This window comes from Lynx canadensis, chromosome X (genome assembly GCF_007474595.2).
Source record: "Lynx canadensis isolate LIC74 chromosome X, mLynCan4.pri.v2, whole genome shotgun sequence".
NCBI classification, from domain to species: Eukaryota; Metazoa; Chordata; class Mammalia; order Carnivora; family Felidae; genus Lynx; species Lynx canadensis.
The window spans coordinates 56,189,573-56,208,466 of NC_044321.2; the positions used below are offsets into that span (position 1 = coordinate 56,189,573).

General features: G+C 35.6%; 1 protein-coding gene across 1 annotated transcript in view; it reads right to left on the reverse strand.

The window, feature by feature from the left end:
• The window catches only part of TEX11 (testis expressed 11), a 230,554-nt gene that overhangs the window by 128,147 nt on the left and 83,513 nt on the right, over nucleotides 1–18,894 (reverse strand). The window contains exons 13-14 of the mRNA XM_030304808.1: nucleotides 2,871–3,022; nucleotides 160–245 (exon numbers count right to left, since the gene is read on the reverse strand). Coding sequence (XP_030160668.1) covers nucleotides 160–245; nucleotides 2,871–3,022 — 238 coding nt within the window. The remainder of the gene's footprint in view (nucleotides 1–159; nucleotides 246–2,870; nucleotides 3,023–18,894) is intronic.

Consider the following 18,894-nt stretch of genomic DNA (forward strand, 5'->3'; position numbering starts at 1 on the left):
ATGCCCATTAACATTCTACATTATGAATATTTAATACATAGGTGGTACCTAAACAAAGAGATTATTCAAGTATTTCATGCTCTATTATTTTTCAGTGAACACACTTATTTGTTAGATTAGAGAAAGAAGATAAAGAATGAAAATAGATTGCTCCCAAACCTCAAAACTTCTGGCAGCTTTCTGCCACAGAATGTTGTGAAAACAGCTCACTAATTCTGGTTTCAGTTTTCTTCCTCTTCGGTGACCTGAAAATAAAAACCCAAGCTCTAAAAACAAAAATCAAGATCTATTACATTAAATGAAGAGTGCTAACTATATTCAGAACCTATAATCTTTAAGTAATGGCTACAAACACAATCATATTCAGACAGGTTCTCATCATCAATTTTAGATTTACTAGCAAAACTGATTATATAATACAATCAGAGTTTGCTATAATCACAGCAATTCTTCTATCAATTTGTGATAGTTTCCCAGCCTAGTCTCTTTTGAACGTATTTTCCATGTTCCAAATTTGATCATCATCTGGTGCTTTAATGTTATTGTGAATGAACAGACAGCAATGTTAAAAATCGTTAATAAGAACTGCTTATATTATTATGTACTAACAAGATCAGATCAAGTTCACAAGAAAGGCCAATTATACCTTAAAGCCTTTGTAAAATGCTTTAAGACGACGTTTACACATAAACTTTATTACTTTAAATTGTAACTCATGTCTGATTGTTTCTGGTCTAGACATTTACAGGGCTCAAATACATTAGCACAGATTAAGGTAAAGTTTAAACTGTAATAGAATTCTATAGTCCCTTCTCTTCTACCCTTTTGGCACTATCAATTTACACAAAACTCTTAATAAGAACACTAAGAATCTCTGACGCCCCAGCCCAGTCAGCAGACATAATTTGTTCCATGGCTTAGATAAAATAACTCACATGAGACTAAAAAGCTATTGAATATACTACACTTAAAATATACTTTGAGAATGTAAGTTTATAATTAGGTGTCACAACAAAACTGGCTAACTATAATCTTAGGAAAATTAGTCATTTTGGATGAACACATTTTCTAGTAATGTAACAGTTAACTTTCATTAAACGTAAGATTTTTTATTTTAAAAAGTCTAAATTATTTCACTAAAGTTCTTAATTTTTCTAAAAATTATGTTTTATAAATTATGTTTTTTTTAATATACTTTCTAGTTTTCTGAAGCACAATTTAACATTTGCTCATTCAAGGTCAACAGTAACAACTATTCTATTTTACTGTACTATTAACATATCATAGTGATACCTTTGGGAATTATTATATAGTACAGATTTTTGTTTTTTAAAAATAATTTTAAATTAAAAGTATTTGAAACTGATTTATAAAATTTGTAGAGTTTTCTCCTTCCTGTAGTCACATTATCTGTGTATTTCCCTGTAGACCCTTTCTCTGTAATATGCTACCATTAAAATCCTAAGGATTGGTTGGGACACCTGGGTGGCTCAGTAGTTTGTGCGACCGACTTTGGCTCAGGTCATGATCTCACGGTTTGTGAGTTCAAGCCCTGTGTCGGGCTCTGTACTGACAGCTCAGGGCCTGGAGCCTGCTTCTGATTCTGTGTCTCTCTCTCTCTCTGCCCCTCCCCGACTCATGCTCTGTCTCTCTCTGTCTCAGAAATAAATAAACATTAAAAAAAAATCCTAAGGATTGGAAAACCAGGTAATCAAACTTATCAAAATTGGGTCTAAAAATAACTGGATACTTAGTGAGGGTCTGCAAGGAGCGTATTATCAGTAAAATATGGTTCACAGAATCTAGAGTTCAAAAGGTTCTTAGAGATTATCTACTCAAAATATTTCCTTTTAAAAAGTATCAATGATTATGTTTTTATAAAAACATGATACAAACTTGTAAAAATTCAAGAAATCTGGTAAAATATAAAGAAAGCAGTAAGTTACCTACAACACAATTACTCAGAATACAACCCAGTATCAAGATTTACTATCACTCCTGTTATATCTCTGTATATGTGCAGAGTTGGGAGGATGTATTGGGGTGAGAATTTTCTAAGAAAGGGATCATACTTATCTGTGTTCTTCAAGGTATAGAGATCTGCAGAGAGATAGAGGGTCAGGGAAATGATGAAATCTGATTCTACATCTCTGCTTTAACAGAAACTCTAATCTTTTATTTGGGACAGGATTCAAATAAGATTGCATTAAGAAAGGATCATGGGGTTAAAAAAGAATTTAAAAACAGGAATGCAAAAAAAAAAAAAAATGGGGCTCCTGGGTGGCTCAGTCGGTTAAGCACCCAACTCAATTTTGGCTCAGGTCATGATCTCACAATTGGTGAGATCGAGCCCTGCATCTGCCTCTGCATGGAGTGTGGAGCCTTCTTGGGATTCTCCCTCCCCCACCCCCTCTGCTCCCCGACTTGTGCTTTCTCTCTCTCAAAATAAATAAATAAAAACTGAAAAAAAAATAGGAATGTATTTCACAACCTCTAATTTTATAGTTAGAAAAAAACAAGATCCAGAGATGTTATTAACTTGCCAGAAGGCACACAGCTTACTTGAGATCACACTGAAATCATGATACTAGGTCTCTAATCTCACAATTTTTCACTACATAGGAGGATTTAAGCTCAGAGGTTTGTATGTTTTTGCTGTTTTGCTATTTCTGCTTAGTTTCTCATTCTAGCTTGCTGAACATGTGGAATCTGGATCCGTGAGGTGTTACAGTTCATGGTGATTAGGGAGAAAAAAAGGAAGTTAGAAAAATGGATCCTCTGACCTAAGAATTTTGCCACTGTTCTGACATCTATTCTAAGAATTATATGTATGTTAACACCTTTCTAAAACCTGCAGAAATCCTACTGACCTATAATGATTTCTTCAATCTTCTCCTTGGCAAGCAGTTCTTCCTTTCTTTGTAAAAGCATGTCAATGTGGAGCAGTAGAGCTTTTCCAATATCTTCTGATGACTTAAAACGCTCACAGATAATCTTCATTAAATCAAACCCAACAAATTCTCTGTTCAATGAAACACAATTTTAAATGGCATGAATAGAATAACTGGTTTTAGATCAATGGGACTAATGACAGTGAGCAAAACATGCAAGATAAAACTGTATCTGAGCTTAGGTAATATAGTTACATGTCTAAATAAGCCAATTTGTTAACAATAAATTATTTAGGGGCACCTGGGTGGCTCAGTTGGTTAAGGGTCCGACTTCGGCTCAGGTCATGATCTCATGGTTCATGGATTTGAGCCCTAGGTCAGGCTCTGTGCTGACAGCTTGGAGTCTGAAGCCTGCTTCAGGCTTCAGATTGTCTCCCTCTCTCTCTGCCCCTCCCTCACTCATACTCTGTCTCTCTCTTTTTCAAAAATTAATAAACATTAAAAAAACAATAAACTATTTAATTCAATTTCAGTTTAATTTATTCAGCCACAAACATTTTCTTGTCATGAACACCTACAGTCAAATAATCATCTCTCTCCTAATGTCTAATTTATGCTTTTGCCTCCAGAACTAATGCCAATTTATAAAAATTGGAACATGAGATCAAGCAAAGACACATGAACTGACATTAGAAATTTACTAGTCCCTTGTGATGAGAACTTTTTGGGTCTACTTGCTTAGCAACTTCCAAATATACCATACAGTAGTGTTAACTACAGTCATGTTGTATGTAATACCCCCGTATTTATTTATCTTATAATTGGAGGTTTGTGCATTTTAACCACTTTAGGCCATTATGATATACTTTTTTTTTTTAACATTTATTTATTTTTGAGAGACAGAGTACAGACTGGGGAGGGGGAGAGAGAGAAGGAGACACAGAATCCAAAGCAGGGTCCAGGCTCTGAGCTGTCGGCACAGAGCCCAATGCGGGGCTCGAACCCACAAATCGTGAGATCATGGTCTGAGCTGAAGTCAGATGCTTAACTGACTGAGCCACTCAGGTGCCCCTATGATATACACATTAAACTTACACAGTGATGAATGTCAATTATATCTCAATAAAACTGAAAGAGAAAAAAAGAAATTTACCAGTTCCCTCTGCCAACAGCTCCTTTAAAAAGTTTATTTATGCTTGATCACACAAATAGTACACCAATATATCTGGATTATTTAAAAATGCAAACAGCTCATGGATTGGAAGATGTAATATTGTTAAGATGCCAACACTACCAAAGCAATCTACAGATGTAAATGTAATCCCTACTGAAGCGCCTGTGTGGCTCAGTCAGTTAAGAGCCCAACTCTTGATTTTGGCTCAGGTCATGATCTCACGGTTCTGATTTCTAGCCCAGCACGGGGCTCTGCGCTGACAGCACAGAGCCTGCTTGGGATTCTCTCTTTCCCTCTCCCTCTGTTCCTCCCCCGGCTCACATGTGCTCGCTATCTCAAAAATAAATAAACATTTAAAAAAAATAAATGTAATCAATCTCTATGAAAATCCCAATGATTTTTTTTTTTTTTTGCAGAAATGGAAAACTCCGCCCTAAAATTCATATGGAATTACAAGGGACTCCAAAGAGCCAAAACAAACCTGAAACAGAAGAACAAAGCTGTAAGACTAGCAATTCCTGATTTCAAAATTCACAACAAAGGTAATCAAAACAGTGTGGTACTGGCATAAAGACAGATATATACACCAATGGAACAGAACAGAGTTCAGAAATAAAATGCCTCACATATAATCAAATGATTTTCAACAAGGGTGTTGAGACCATTCAGCAGAGGAAAGAACAGTCTTTTCAATAAATGATCTTGGGACAATTGGATATCTATATGCAAAAGAATGAAACTGGACATTTATACCATACACAAAAATGAACTGAAAATGGATCAAATGACCTAAACAGAATAGATAAGGTATAAAACTCTTAGAAGAAAACACAGGGCTGGGTGGCTTAGTTAGTTGAGCACCTGACTCAATTTTGGCTCAGGTCATGATCTCACCGTTAGTGGGATCAAGCCCCAACATCAGGCTCTGTACTGACAGTGTGGAGCCTGCTTGGGATTCTTTCTCTCTTGCCCCCCTCTCTCTGCCCCTCCCATGCTTGTGCGTGCTCTCTCTCTCTCTCTCTCCCTCTCTCAAAATAAATAAACATTAAAAAGAAGAAAATATAGGGGAAAATCTTCATAACACTGGATTTGGTAAGAATTTCTTGGATATGATACAAAAATCACAGGAAACAAAAGCAAAAATAGATAAACTGGACTACATTAAAATTTAAAACTTTTGTGTAACAAAGGATACAACAGAGTAAAATAGGCTATCTATGGAATGGGAGAAAAAATTTCAAATCATATCTGATATGGGATTAATATCCAGAATATGTAAAGAACTCCTAAAACTCAACAACAAAAAAAGCAAACAACCTGATTTAAAAAATGGTAAATAACTTGAAAAGACATTTCTCCAAAAAAGACATACAAGTGGCAACAATCACATGAAAAGATAATCAATATCACAAACCATTAGGGAAATGCGAATCAAAATTACATTGAGATGCCACCTTACACCCATTAGGATAGGTGCTATCAAAAAAACCAAAAAATAACAAGTGTTGGTGAGGATGTAAAAATTGGACATCTTGTGCCACTGTTGGTGGGCATGTAAAATGATATAGCTATTATGGAAAAAAAATATAGCAGTTCCTTAAAAAATTAAAAATAGAATTTCCATATTATCCAGTAATTCTGTTTTGGGGTATAAACCAAAAATAACTGAAAGCAGGGTCTCAAATAAATATTTGTATATCCATTTTCATAGCATTATTCACAATAGCCAAAAGATGGAAGTAACCTAAGTCTCATCAACAGCTGAATGGATAAATGAAATGTAGTATATACATACAATGCAATATTATGCAGGTTTTAAAAGGGAGGGAATTCTGACACATGCTACAAAATGGTTGAATTTTGAGAACATTATGCTAAGTGAAATACACCAGTCAGAAAAAGGCAAATACTGTATAATTTCACTAATATAGGGTACCTATACTAGTCCTTCATAGAGACAGAAGGTAGATTAGTATATGCAAGGGGCTTGGGGAAGGGGGACTCAGGAGTTATTGTTCAGTGGGCATAGAGGTTCGGTTTTGCAAGATGAAGAGAGTGCTCTGGAGATTGGTTGCAAAACAATGTGAATGTACTTAACAATAGTGAACTGGACACTTAAAAATGGTTAAGATGGTAAATTTTATGTTATGTGTATTTTACGAAAACTTTAAAAAATTTAATAAAAAAGTACAAATAACAAAGATAAAGCTTACATTTCCTTGGACCCCTACCCTGTACCAGCCCCTTGCTAAGAAGTAGACACTTGTAAGATTAATAAGTATCTTCTTTGGGCCTTCCCTGGTACATTTATATGTCTGTACTTAAACATAGTTTTTACAATATATAAATGACATATTACATATACTTTGCTTCTTTTTCTCTCAATACCATGTCTTAGAGTTCATCACATATAGATTTGCCTTACCCTTTTTAATTCCCACATAGTATTTTTATAGTATAGAGATAACTTACTTTTCTAATCTATTCCTGTATTGATGGTATTCAGAATGCTTTCAATATTTCACTATTACAAGCAATGTTCCAGCAAATATCCTTGTAAACATGCGAGGTACCACATTTAAATACCAAGGAATAAAACTACTGAGTATTTTGATCCCGTCAATTTGTCCCCCAAAAGAATGGGTGCTGGAGAAGCTGGCAACTTGGAAATGTCAATCGGTGCATATAAAAATTTAAATTCCCACCAGCATCACCTAATATAATGAAACTTTAGTTTTGGCCAATTTGATTGTCAACCATCTCAAATCAGAAGGCTTTACCTAAAAGTTCTGCTTGGTTTTTATTTATTTAAATTTTTTAGTTCTGCTTGATTTTTAAACTTTCACTATCCCTTTTCTCCTAGTAGTCTCCTTAACACCTAAAAAGAAAGAGGAAAAAGAAAAAAATTGCTATCCAAATATCAGAAGATAACTATATAGATATAAATCATGTAACATAGATTTCTTTTTTACACAGAAATCTGTAGGAAAGAAAACCAGAACTCCCAATTTGGCCTTTCCTGTCATCAATTCTGGAGAAAAATAATTAAAAAACTATTAAAATCATTCTCCCCATGAAAAGCCCAAATTTTCTTCAAACATTACAAATGAAGAATATTTAATGGCATGATACAAGATACTGTTCGTAGAAAGGGCATAAGGAGAGTCAGTCATGAAAGTAATGAAAGGTTACAAATATTGAGTATTTGTTCTATGCTAAGTAGTGCATTAAGCACCTTATACACCCTATCTTATTAAATTTTCATATTAACACCATAAAGTGTGTTGCATCATACTCATTTTGCAGGTGAGGCTCAGAAAGTCCAGAAAATAGACACAAAAGCAGCATGCAGGGTTTGCAGCCAACTCTGTTTACCCCAGAGTTTTTCCCATTTTATTCCGACTTCCTGTGAAAATAATATTCAGGGTCACAATAACAATGGTGATAGATATGATTCAAAGGAAAATTATTTAACTCCCCTATTAAATGTTTTCATTAATTTAAGTTACCTATAAATCATTTTACTTGAGTCCTCTTCCTCCCATGAGATATCTGTACAAATGCTAAAGATGTGGTCAAAATAAATGCTGACAATTAGGATATAATAAAGTCATATGAACTGCTGCCAGGAATATGCTACCATAAACAAACTCTCCACCTACAGAGTGAGGCAGACAGGATGGGTCAGGCCTTCCACATTTCTTTAAGCCCTTTCACTCACCCAACCAGGCTGCTCAGGGCTTTCACAGCTCAGAACCTAACAGCAAATCCAGGCTATTTGTTGCCTCTACCAGATCCACGCTTTCAGCAACTTCCCCTTCTCTCTACAGACTCAGCCCCTATCCACAGGCCTCGTCTCTTAGTGTCAGCTCTTAGGAATCTGTTACCTGGGCATGATTCCTCTCTAGCTTTCCCTGGAGCCCTCATCCCTTCAGGGATCTGAAGGAGAAGGAAAGGCTCCTCAACAACCCCTCCCGAAAGCCAATGGCCCTTTACTTTCTTTTTTTCTATGTGAATAAACCATTAGCTGTAAAGGAAAACGAGTATTTTACCAAAATATAATTGAAAGAAGAAACAATTCTTGGGGGGAAAAGATACAGTAAAGGAGAAAAAAACTAGAATGCATTATTATATTAGAATAAAAAAACTGAAAAACAAGATTTTGAGGCTGAAAAACTAGAGAAGCAATTCAGGTAATGGAATAAAAATGTAGATAAATATATATATAGAATCTTGAAACAGGCATATTAAAAAGGACTTGGAAATGCTACTTTACAGAAATTACAGCCTTAGGGGTATATACCCATCAGTTATATGTTTATGTTTGGTAAGGATATATACATCAGTAAATGACACAGTGCAGAAAAGAGTACACATAGCAAAGCTGAGATTGCCTATTATTAGAAAGCCCTGCTTGCACACAAGAAACAACAGGTGTTGGCAAGGATGTGGAGAAAGGGGAACCCTCTTGCACTGTTGGTGGGCATGCAAAGTGGTGCAGCCACTCTGGAAAACAGTATGGAAGTTCCTCAAAAAGTTAAAAATAGAACTACCCTACGATCCAGAAATTGCACTACTAGGTATTTACCCAAAGAGTACAAAAATACAAATAAATTCAAAGGGATACATGCACCCCAATGTTTACAGCAGCATTATCTACAATAGCCAAATTATGGAAACAGTCCAAGTGTTCACTGACTGATGAATGGATAAAGAAGAGGTGGTATATATATGCAATGGAATATTGCTCAGCCATAAAAAGAATGAAATCTTGCCATTTGCAACGATGTGGATGGAGCTAGAGTGTATTATGCTAAGCAAAATAAGTCAGTCAAAGACAAATACCATACGATTTCACTTGTATGTGGAGTTTATAAAACAAAACAAAAGATCATAGGGAAAAAAGGGAGAGGCAAAACCAAAAAACAGACACCTAACTATAGAGAATAAACTGATGGTTACCAGAAGGGGATGGGTAGGGTGAAATAGGTGATGGGGATTGAGGAGTGCACTTGTGAAGAACACCAGGTGTTATATGTAAGTGTTGAAACACTAAATTAATAGAATAGAAACCCCAGAACTAGACCCACAAACGTATGGCCAACTCATCTTTGACAAAGCAGGAAAGAACATCCAATGGAAAAAAGACAGTCTCTTTAACAAATGGTGCTGGGAGAACTGGACAGCAACATGCAGAAGGTTGAAACTAGACCACTTTCTCACACCATTCACAAAAATAAACTCAAAATGGATAAAGGACCTGAATGTGAGACAGGAAACCATCAAAACCCTAGAGGAGAAAGCAGGAAAAGACCTCTCTGACCTCAGCTGTAGCAATCTCTTACTCGACACATCCCCAAAGGCAAGGGAATTAAAAGCAAAAGTGAATTACTGGGACCTTATGAAGATAAAAAGCTTCTGCACAGCAAAGGAAACAACCAACAAAACTAAAAGGCAACCAACGGAATGGGAAAAGATATTTGCAAATGACATATCGGACAAAGGGCTAGTATCCAAAATCTATAAAGAGCTCACCAAACTCCACACCCGAAAAACAAATAACCCAGTGAAGAAATGGGCAGAAAACATGAATAGACACCTCTCTAAAGAAGACATCCGGATGGCCAACAGGCACATGAAAAGATGTTCAACGTCGCTCCTTATCAGGGAAATACAAATCAAAACCACACTCAGATATCACCTCATGCCAGTCAGAGTGGCCAAAATGAACAAATCAGGAGACTATAGATGCTGGAGAGGATGTGGAGAAACGGGAACCCTCTTGCACTGTTGGTGGGAATGCAAATTGGTGCAGCCGCTCTGGAAAGCAGTGTGGAGGTTCCTCAGAAAATTAAAAATAGACCTACCCTATGACCCAGCAATAGCACTGCTAGGAATTTATCCAAGGGATACAGGAGTACTGATGCATAGGGGCACTTGTACCCCAATGTTTATAGCAGCACTCTCAACAATAGCCAAATTATGGAAAGAGCCTAAATGTCCATCAACTGATGAATGGATAAAGAAATTGTGGTTTATATACACAATGGAATACTACGTGGCAATGAGAAAAAATGAAATATGGCCTTTTGTAGCAACGTGGATGGAACTGGAGAGTGTGATGCTAAGTGAAATAAGCCATACAGAGAAAGACAGATACCATATGGTTTCACTCTTATGTGGATCCTGAGAAACTTAACAGGAACCCATGGGGGAGGGGAAGGAAAAAAAAAAAGAGGTTAGAGTGGGAGAGAGCCAAAGCATAAGAGACTGTTAAAAACTGAGAACAAACTGAGGGTTGATGGGGGGTGGGAGGGAGGGGAGGGTGAGTGATGGGTATTGAGGAGGGCACCTTTTGGGATGAGCACTGGGTGTTGTATGGAAACCAATTTGTCAATAAATTTCATATATATATATAAAAAAATAAATAAAATAAAAGTAAAAAAAGAAAAAAAATAAAAGAATAACTCACAGAATGGGAAAAAAAAAAAGAAATTGTGGTTTATATACACAATGGAATACTACGTGGCAATGAGAAAAAATGAAATATGGCCTTTTGTAGCAACGTGGATGGAACTGGAGAGTGTGATGCTAAGTGAAATAAGCCATACAGAGAAAGACAGATACCATATGGTTTCACTCTTATGTGGATCCTGAGAAACTTAACAGGAACCCATGGGGGAGGGGAAGGAAAAAAAAAAAAAGAGGTTAGAGTGGGAGAGAGCCAAAGCATAAGAGACTGTTAAAAACTGAGAACAAACTGAGGGTTGATGGGGGGTGGGAGGGAGGGGAGGGTGGGTGATGGGTATTGAGGAGGGCACCTTTTGGGATGAGCACTGGGTGTTGTATGGAAACCAATTTGACAATAAATTTCATATATTAAAAAAAAAAAAAAAAAAACTCCTGTAAAAGGGCCGCCTGGGTGCCTCAGTCAGTTAGGCATCTAACTTTGGCTCAGGTCATGATTTCACAGTTTGTGGGTTTGAGCCCCACACTGGGCTCTCTGCTGTCAGTGTGGAGCCTGCTTGGGATCTTCTGTCCACCCCGCTCTCTGCCCCTCCCCTGCATGTGCTCTCTCTTTCTCAAAAATAAATAAACATAAAAAATAAAAATAAAAACTCTTGAAAAAAAATAAATAAATAAAAACTCCCGAAAAAGATGTTTCAGGACAAAACAGTTTCACTGAGGAATTCTACCAAATATCTAAAAAAGAATTAACAAAAGTTCTATAAAATATCTTCCAGACCTAATAGAGAAACAAACACTTCCCAATTCATTTCATCAAGACAATATTATCCCGGTAACAAAGTCAGACAAAGGCAGTACAAAATCAGAAACTATAGACCAATTTCCCTCACAAATACAGATGCAAAGATCCTTAGCAAATATTAACAAGTAGGAAAAAGCAATACATTCAAAGAAGTAACACCATGACCAAGAGGGTTTATTTCAGGAATGTAAGACTGATTAGTATTTGAAAAATAATCATTGCAATTTACCACATTAACACAGTAAAGAAGAAAGATCACATAATCATATCAACTTATACATAAACAGGATTTGACAAAACTCAATACCAATTCGTGATTTTAAAAAACTATCATCTCGGGGCGCCTGGGTGGCGCAGTCGGTTAAGCGTCCGACTTCAGCCAGGTCACGATCTCGCGGTCCGAGAGTTCGAGCCCCGCGTCAGGCTCTGGGCTGATGGCTCAGAGCCTGGAGCCTGTTTCCGATTCTGTGTCTCCCTCTCTCTCTGCCCCTCCCCCATTCATGCTCTGTCTCTCTCTGTCCCAAAAATAAATAAACGTTGAAAAAAAAATTTTTTTTTAAAAAAAAATAAAAAACTATCATCTCGAAAAGGTGAAAATAGAAGGCCACTTTCTCAACTTGATAAAGAACATCTACAATAAATCTACAGCTCTCCTCATACTGAAAACACACCCAACGACAGCAAAATATACCTTATTCTCAAGTACACACTGAACATTTGCCAAAATAGATTATCCTCTGGGCTATAATACAAGTCTCAGTGTATTCAAAAAAATTCAAATCATACAAAGTATATTCTCTGGACACATAGAATTAAATTAGGAATCAATTAACAGAAAGATCTTTAGGAAAATGCTCAGATATTTGGAAACTAGCACACTTCTAAATAGCCCATGGGCTAAATAAGGAAATCAAAAGGGAAATTTGACGGTATTTTGAATTGAGTAAAGATGAAAAAAAAATTTTAAATTTGTGGGATGTTGCTAAAAGGTGATACTTCATGGAAAATTAATAGTAAATTCTTACCAAAAAAAAGAGAAAGTTCTCAAATCAATCATATCATCATCTATCTTAAAGAATTCTAAGAACAAGAGCAAATATAACCCAAAGTAAGCACAATAAAGAAATAAATAAACTTCAAAGCAGAAATCAATGAAATGAATAGCTATTTCCTTAAGATCAATAAAATTGGAAAATCTCTAGCCAGACTAATCAAAACAAATGAGAGAATATACAAATTACCAATATCAAAAACAAGAGGGTTGACATCACTATAGATATTTACAAATGTTAAAAAAAAAGTTAACAAGGGAATATTATAAAGAACTTTCTGCCAATATATTTGACATCTTCAGTGAAACAAATTCCTTAAAAGACTCAAATTATGAAATCTCACTCAAGAAGAAATCAGTAACATGAATAACACTATATCTATTAAAGAAATTGAGTATGTAGTGAAAAACCTTGCCACCAAAGAAACTTCCAGGCCCCAAAATTTCTCTACTTAATTCTACCAAATCCTTAAGGAAGAAATAATATTAATTTATTTCAGAAAATTGACAAGGAGGTTGTACTTCTCAACTTATTCTATGAGGCCAGCATTAACCCTGATACAAAAACCAGATACATAAATTATAAAAAAATAAAACTACTAATCAATATCTGTCATCAACATATATGCAAAAATTCTGAACAAAATTTTGCCAAATCAAATCCAACAATATATAGTGCTCACTTCGGCAGCACATATACAAATTCAACAATATATAAAGTATAATATATCGTAACAAAGTGGGGTTCATTCCAAGAATGAACATACAAAAGTTAAGTCAAATGGATCATAGACTTAAATGTAAAACCTAGAGCCAAAAACACTTCTGACAGAAAACATAAGAGAAATTATTTGTGACCTGGGCTAATCAAAGATTTCTTTGATAGGACACCAAAGCCTCCATACGAGAGAAAATTGATAAACTAGACTTCATCAAACTAAAAACTTCTGTTCTTCAAAAAAGTCTATTAAGAGAATACAAATCCAAACCACAGGCAGAAAATATTTGGAAATCATATATCTAATAAGAGATTGGCTACAGAATAAAGAACTCTAACTCAATATTGAGAAAACAGCCCAAATTTTTACATGGGCAAAAGACCTGAACAGACACTTCACAAAAAAAGGGTGCACAGATGACAAGCATATGAAAAGATGATCAACACTATTAGTTATTACAAAAATGCAAATTCGAGCCACAATGAGATGTCATTCTGTACTTACTGAAATTAAAAACGCTGAACATTCTATGTGTGGGCCAGGATGTGGAGGAACTGACACTTTTCATACATTGCTGGTGGGAATGTGAATTGTTACAACTACTTTTGAAAAGAGCCTAAAAGTTTCTTAAAAAGTTAAACATACACCTACCATCCAATCCAGCCATTTCACTTCTAGGTATTTACTAAGAAAAAGTATATATCCATATAAAAACGTGTATGACTATTCATAGCAATTTTATTTGTAACAGACCTGAACTGAAAATAACCAAAATGTTTTCATCAACAAATGAATGGATAAACAAATTGCTATATATCCATACAACAGATTACTACTCATCAACAGAAAGGAAAGAACTACTGATAGACATAGCAACATGGATGGATCTCAGGTAATTATGGTGAGTTAAATAAGCCTGACTAAAAGGAATAAATACTCTGATTCCATTTATACAAAATTCTGGAAAATACAAACTAATCTATAGTGACATAAGTGATCAATAAATGATCCAATGGTTACCTGGTAAAGAGGAGGTGGCAGGGGGAGGAGGCATTATAAAAGGTCACAAGGGGGGCGCCTGGGTGGCTCAGTCGGTTAAGTGTCCGACTACGGCTTGGGTAATGATCCTGCGGTTTGTGAGTTCGAGCCCCCCGTTGGGCTCTGTGCTGACAGCTCGGAGCCTAGAGCCTGCTTTGGATTCTGTGTCTTCCTCTCTCTCTGCCCCTCCTCTGCTCACGCTCTGTCTCTCTCTCTGTCTCTCAATAATAAGTAAATGTTAAAAAAAATTTTTTTTAAAGTTCACATGGAACCACTTGGGGGTGATAACTATGTTCATTATCCTGATTGTGATGATGAGTTCATAACTGTGCATGCATGTATGTATGTAAATACACACATATGTATATCCATGCATGTGTATATACACACATGAAAACATATATTCATCCTATGTATACAAAAATATATGTATATACAAATGTGTGTCTATACATGAATATATGGTACATATCATTTATATATGTCAATATTTATTGAATTGTGCACTTATTTTAAATATATGCTGTGAATTATATGTCAATTACACCTCAATAAAGCTGTTGTTTAAAAAATAAGAAAATAAAGGATATTCAGCATTTTTAATTTTTTTTTTATTTTTGATAGACAAAACACAAGTGGGGGAGGGGCAGACAGAGAAGGAGACACAGAATCCGAAGCAGGCTCCAGGCTCCGAGCTGTCAGCACAGCCCCGACACAGGGCTGGAACCCACAAACCGTAAGATCATGACCTGAGCTCAAGTCGGACGCTTAAACGACTGAGCCACCCAGGTGCTCCAGTATTACTTTGCATAATTGCTAGAAGTGGATGGGAAGGCCAGCTAGAACTGTCATTACAAACTCACTGCCACCTTGCACAGAGAACCCTGAAGATTGCTCTAAAAATACTGTTACATTTCTAAGGAATGCTCTACTTATTTACAGGTAATATCAAGATCTCTGCTGCCTGGAGTTAGTTTCACACACAAAAAAAGGATATGTAAGCCAAATATAACGAACTGTGAGAATTTGCTATGTGTTAGAAATATAGGATATAACTGATTCCTTAAAGTATTAGGAACTACAAATTGTTATAATGCTAGTAGGTATATAGACATCACTGATCTTCTGGTTTAATAGTAACAATAATTTTCCATTTAAGGGTATAAATAATCTACACATAGAAAGTAAACTTTTCATTGAACACTAATTTTAGGCTACACCTGAAGAACCTGGCTTTGGCTGCAATTATTTGCTTTGCAGTTGAAAAAACCCACTTAGCAATCTAGTTGATCTGGCATTACAGTGTCCCCCAAACCTGTAGCTTTGCCATATGTAACCTTTAAAGATATGTATCCAATATAGTATTTTTTTGTCTGTGTGTTATGTGACCATCCTATTTATGATTGTTAGGCTTTAGCTCACAGACCAGCAGCTAACTGAGAATCCTGCAACCACAATTTAGAGCTAGAAAGAACCTTAACGTTTATTTATTCCAACGTCCTCTAACCCCTCATTAACAGAAGCACTAGAGGCTTTGGTTTTCTACTGCTGCTGTAACATATTATGACAAATTTAGCAGCTTCAATCACCCATTTATTATTTCACAACTCTGTAAGTCAGAAATCTAGGCAGGCTTACCCGGGAATTGTGCTTAGAGTCTCACAAGGCCAAGTCAAGGTATTGGCTGGCCTCAGCTCTTATCTGGGGGGCTCTAGAGGAGAATCTGCTTCTAGGCTTATTTGGGTATTGGCAAAAAATCAGTTCTGTAAGGTTCTGGGGACTGAGTCTCATTTTCTTGCTGGCCTTCAACTGGGATTTGTTCTCAGCCCCTCGAGGCCACTTGAATTCCTTTTGAACACTGTGCTTTGAATGTATCTGACTTCACCTTCTGCATACCTCTTCTGCTTTTAAGGGCTTATGTGATTATACTGGGCACACCCAGATAATCCAGGATAATATCCCTATTTTATATTCAACTGATTAATAACTTTAATTCCTTTTGCCTTAACTTTTTTTGCCTTTTGCCTTCCTTGATTCCTTAACAATCCCAGGAATTAGGTTATGGATGGGCCTTAGGGGCCCATTATTCTGCTTTTCAAAGGCCCTGAGAAATTAAATGATACATCTGAAGTCATTCAGTTAGTAGCAGGGACTCATTCCAATACACTACACGTTGTCTCTTGCTGACATATAATCATTGCTCATGCTAAATAGCATTTTAGTAATCATCAGTTCAATGCTTGTAAATGGGCTCACTGTTAGTAAAAGTGTCCTGTAATTTACTCTTATGCACAACTCACAAGTGATGCTCATAAAACTGCTTAACAAGCTAAATGTAGCATCTCAATCATGTCCAGTACTACTAGCCTTATATAAAATGGTAAACATGAATTATATTCTGGAGACACATGGCTCAACTAAATAAAATATTAGTTCCAATAATTCTTCAAAATTAATAATAGCCAAAATCTATCGAATGGTTACTATGTCCCATGAATATTACATGAATTACTGTACTTAATCCTCAGACATATAGGTATGTTCCTTCTATACACAATTTGTTCAAGGATTTTTTTTATCATGAAAGGATATGGTAACTTGTCAAACACTTTTTCTGCATCTAGGGAAAATCATGATTTTTTACATTTATATGCAGTTGAGATACAATATTGTATTAGTTTCAGATGTACAATATAGTGATTATATACATTACAAAGTGATCACCATGCTAAATCTAGCTACCATCTGTCACTATATAATGTACTACATATCATTAACTGTATTCCCTATGCTGAATATTGTATCCCTGAGTCTTATTTATTTTATAACTAGAAGTTTGTATATTTTAAACTCCACCTATTTTCCCCATTCCTCACATAAAAAATCATGATTTTTATCTTTCATTCTATTAGTGTACTGTATCACATTTACTGTTTTGCATATATTGAACCATCCCTGCATCCCAGGGATAAATCCCACTTGGTCATGCTGTTTAGCCATTTTAATGTGTATTGATTTCAGTTTGCTAATATTTTATTGAGAATGTTTACATATACATTAAGACTATAGGTCTATAGTTTTCTTGTATCTGGCTTTGTTATCAGGGTAATGCTGGCCTAGTAAAATGAGTTTTGAAGTGTTCCCTCTTTTCATTTTTTTGGAAGAGTTTGAGAAGTATTGGTATTAATTTTTCTTTGAATATTTGGCAGAATTCACCAGTCAAGCCTTCTGATCCTTGGCATTTCTGTATTGGGAGGTTTTTGATTACTGATGAATCTCCTTACTCATTATTGTTCTGTTCAGATTTTCTATTTCTTCCTCATTCAGTCCTGGTAGGTTGTATGTTTCTAAGATTTTATCCATTTCTTCTAGGCTATCCAATTTGTTGTCATATAATTGTTCATAATATTCTCTTATAATTCTTTATATTTGTGTGGTGTCAGCTATAATGGATCCTTGTTCATTTCTTTTTTAAAAATTTTTTTAGTGTTTATTTATTTCTGAGACAGAGAGAGACAGAGCACGAGTAGGGGAGGGGCAGACATAGAGGGAGACACAGAATCAGAAGCAGGATCCAGGCTCTGAGCTGTCAGCACAGATTCTGACACGGGGCTCAAACTTACAAACCATGAAATCATGACCTGAGCCGAAGTCAGTCGCTCAACCAACTGAGCCACCCAGGCACCCCTCCTTGTTCATTTCTGATTTTATTTGAGTCTTGTCTCCTTTTTTCTTAGTCTAGTTAAAGTTGTATCAATTTTGTTTATCTTTTAAAAAAAAACACCTCTTCATTTCATTATCTTTTCTATTGTTTTTCTGGTCTCTACTTCATTTATTTCTTCTCTAATCTTTGTTACTTCCTTTCTTCTGCCAGCTTTTAGCTTAGTTTGCTTTTCTTTTTCTAGTTCTTTGAACTATGAAGTTAGGTTGTTTATTTGTGATCTGTTTTCTTAATATGTGCATGTATTGCTATAAACTTCCCTCTCAGAACTGTTCTTGCAGCATCCCACAGATTGGGGGGGAGGGGTGTTTCCATTTTCATTTGTTTTGAGATATTTTTTGTTCCTCTTTTGATTTCTTCTCTGACCCATTGGTTATTTCAGAGTGTGTTAATTTCATACTCCTGTTGAACATTTGTAGATTTTCCTGCTTTCCTCTTGTTGCAGACTTCTAATTTCATACCATTGTGGATGTAAAAGATAACTAGTATGATTTCAATCTTCTTAAATTTGTTAAAACTTGTTTTGTGATATTATCTATCCTGGAGAATATTCCATGTGCACTTGAGAAGAATGTATATTCTGCTGCTGTTGGATGGAATGTTCTTCTATAAATGTTTATTGGGTCCATTTGGTCTAACATATGGTTCAAGTCCAAAGATTCCTTGTAGTTTTCTGTCTGGATTGCTGAAAGTAGGGTACTGAAGCCTGCAATTATTATTTTTCAAGTCTTTCATTTCCATCACTTCCTTCCATTTTCTATACTGGAAGCTCTGAGAACAAGATTCCTTATTTGTATAGTTTATGGCAAGAACTTTTTAAAATAGTTCATGGCTTTTCTGTGGAAATGTTTTTTAAAAAAAGATAAGTCCTGAAGATAGTGTGGGACTGGCAAATTAGTTACTAACATGGTTGGAAAAAAAAGCATATATAGCAAGAGAGCACAGTAATTCAAAACAATGTAATTCTAATGCCAAATATGTAGGTAAGAATAATTTTATATTTATAATCATCTACTTACTAGGCCCTCTT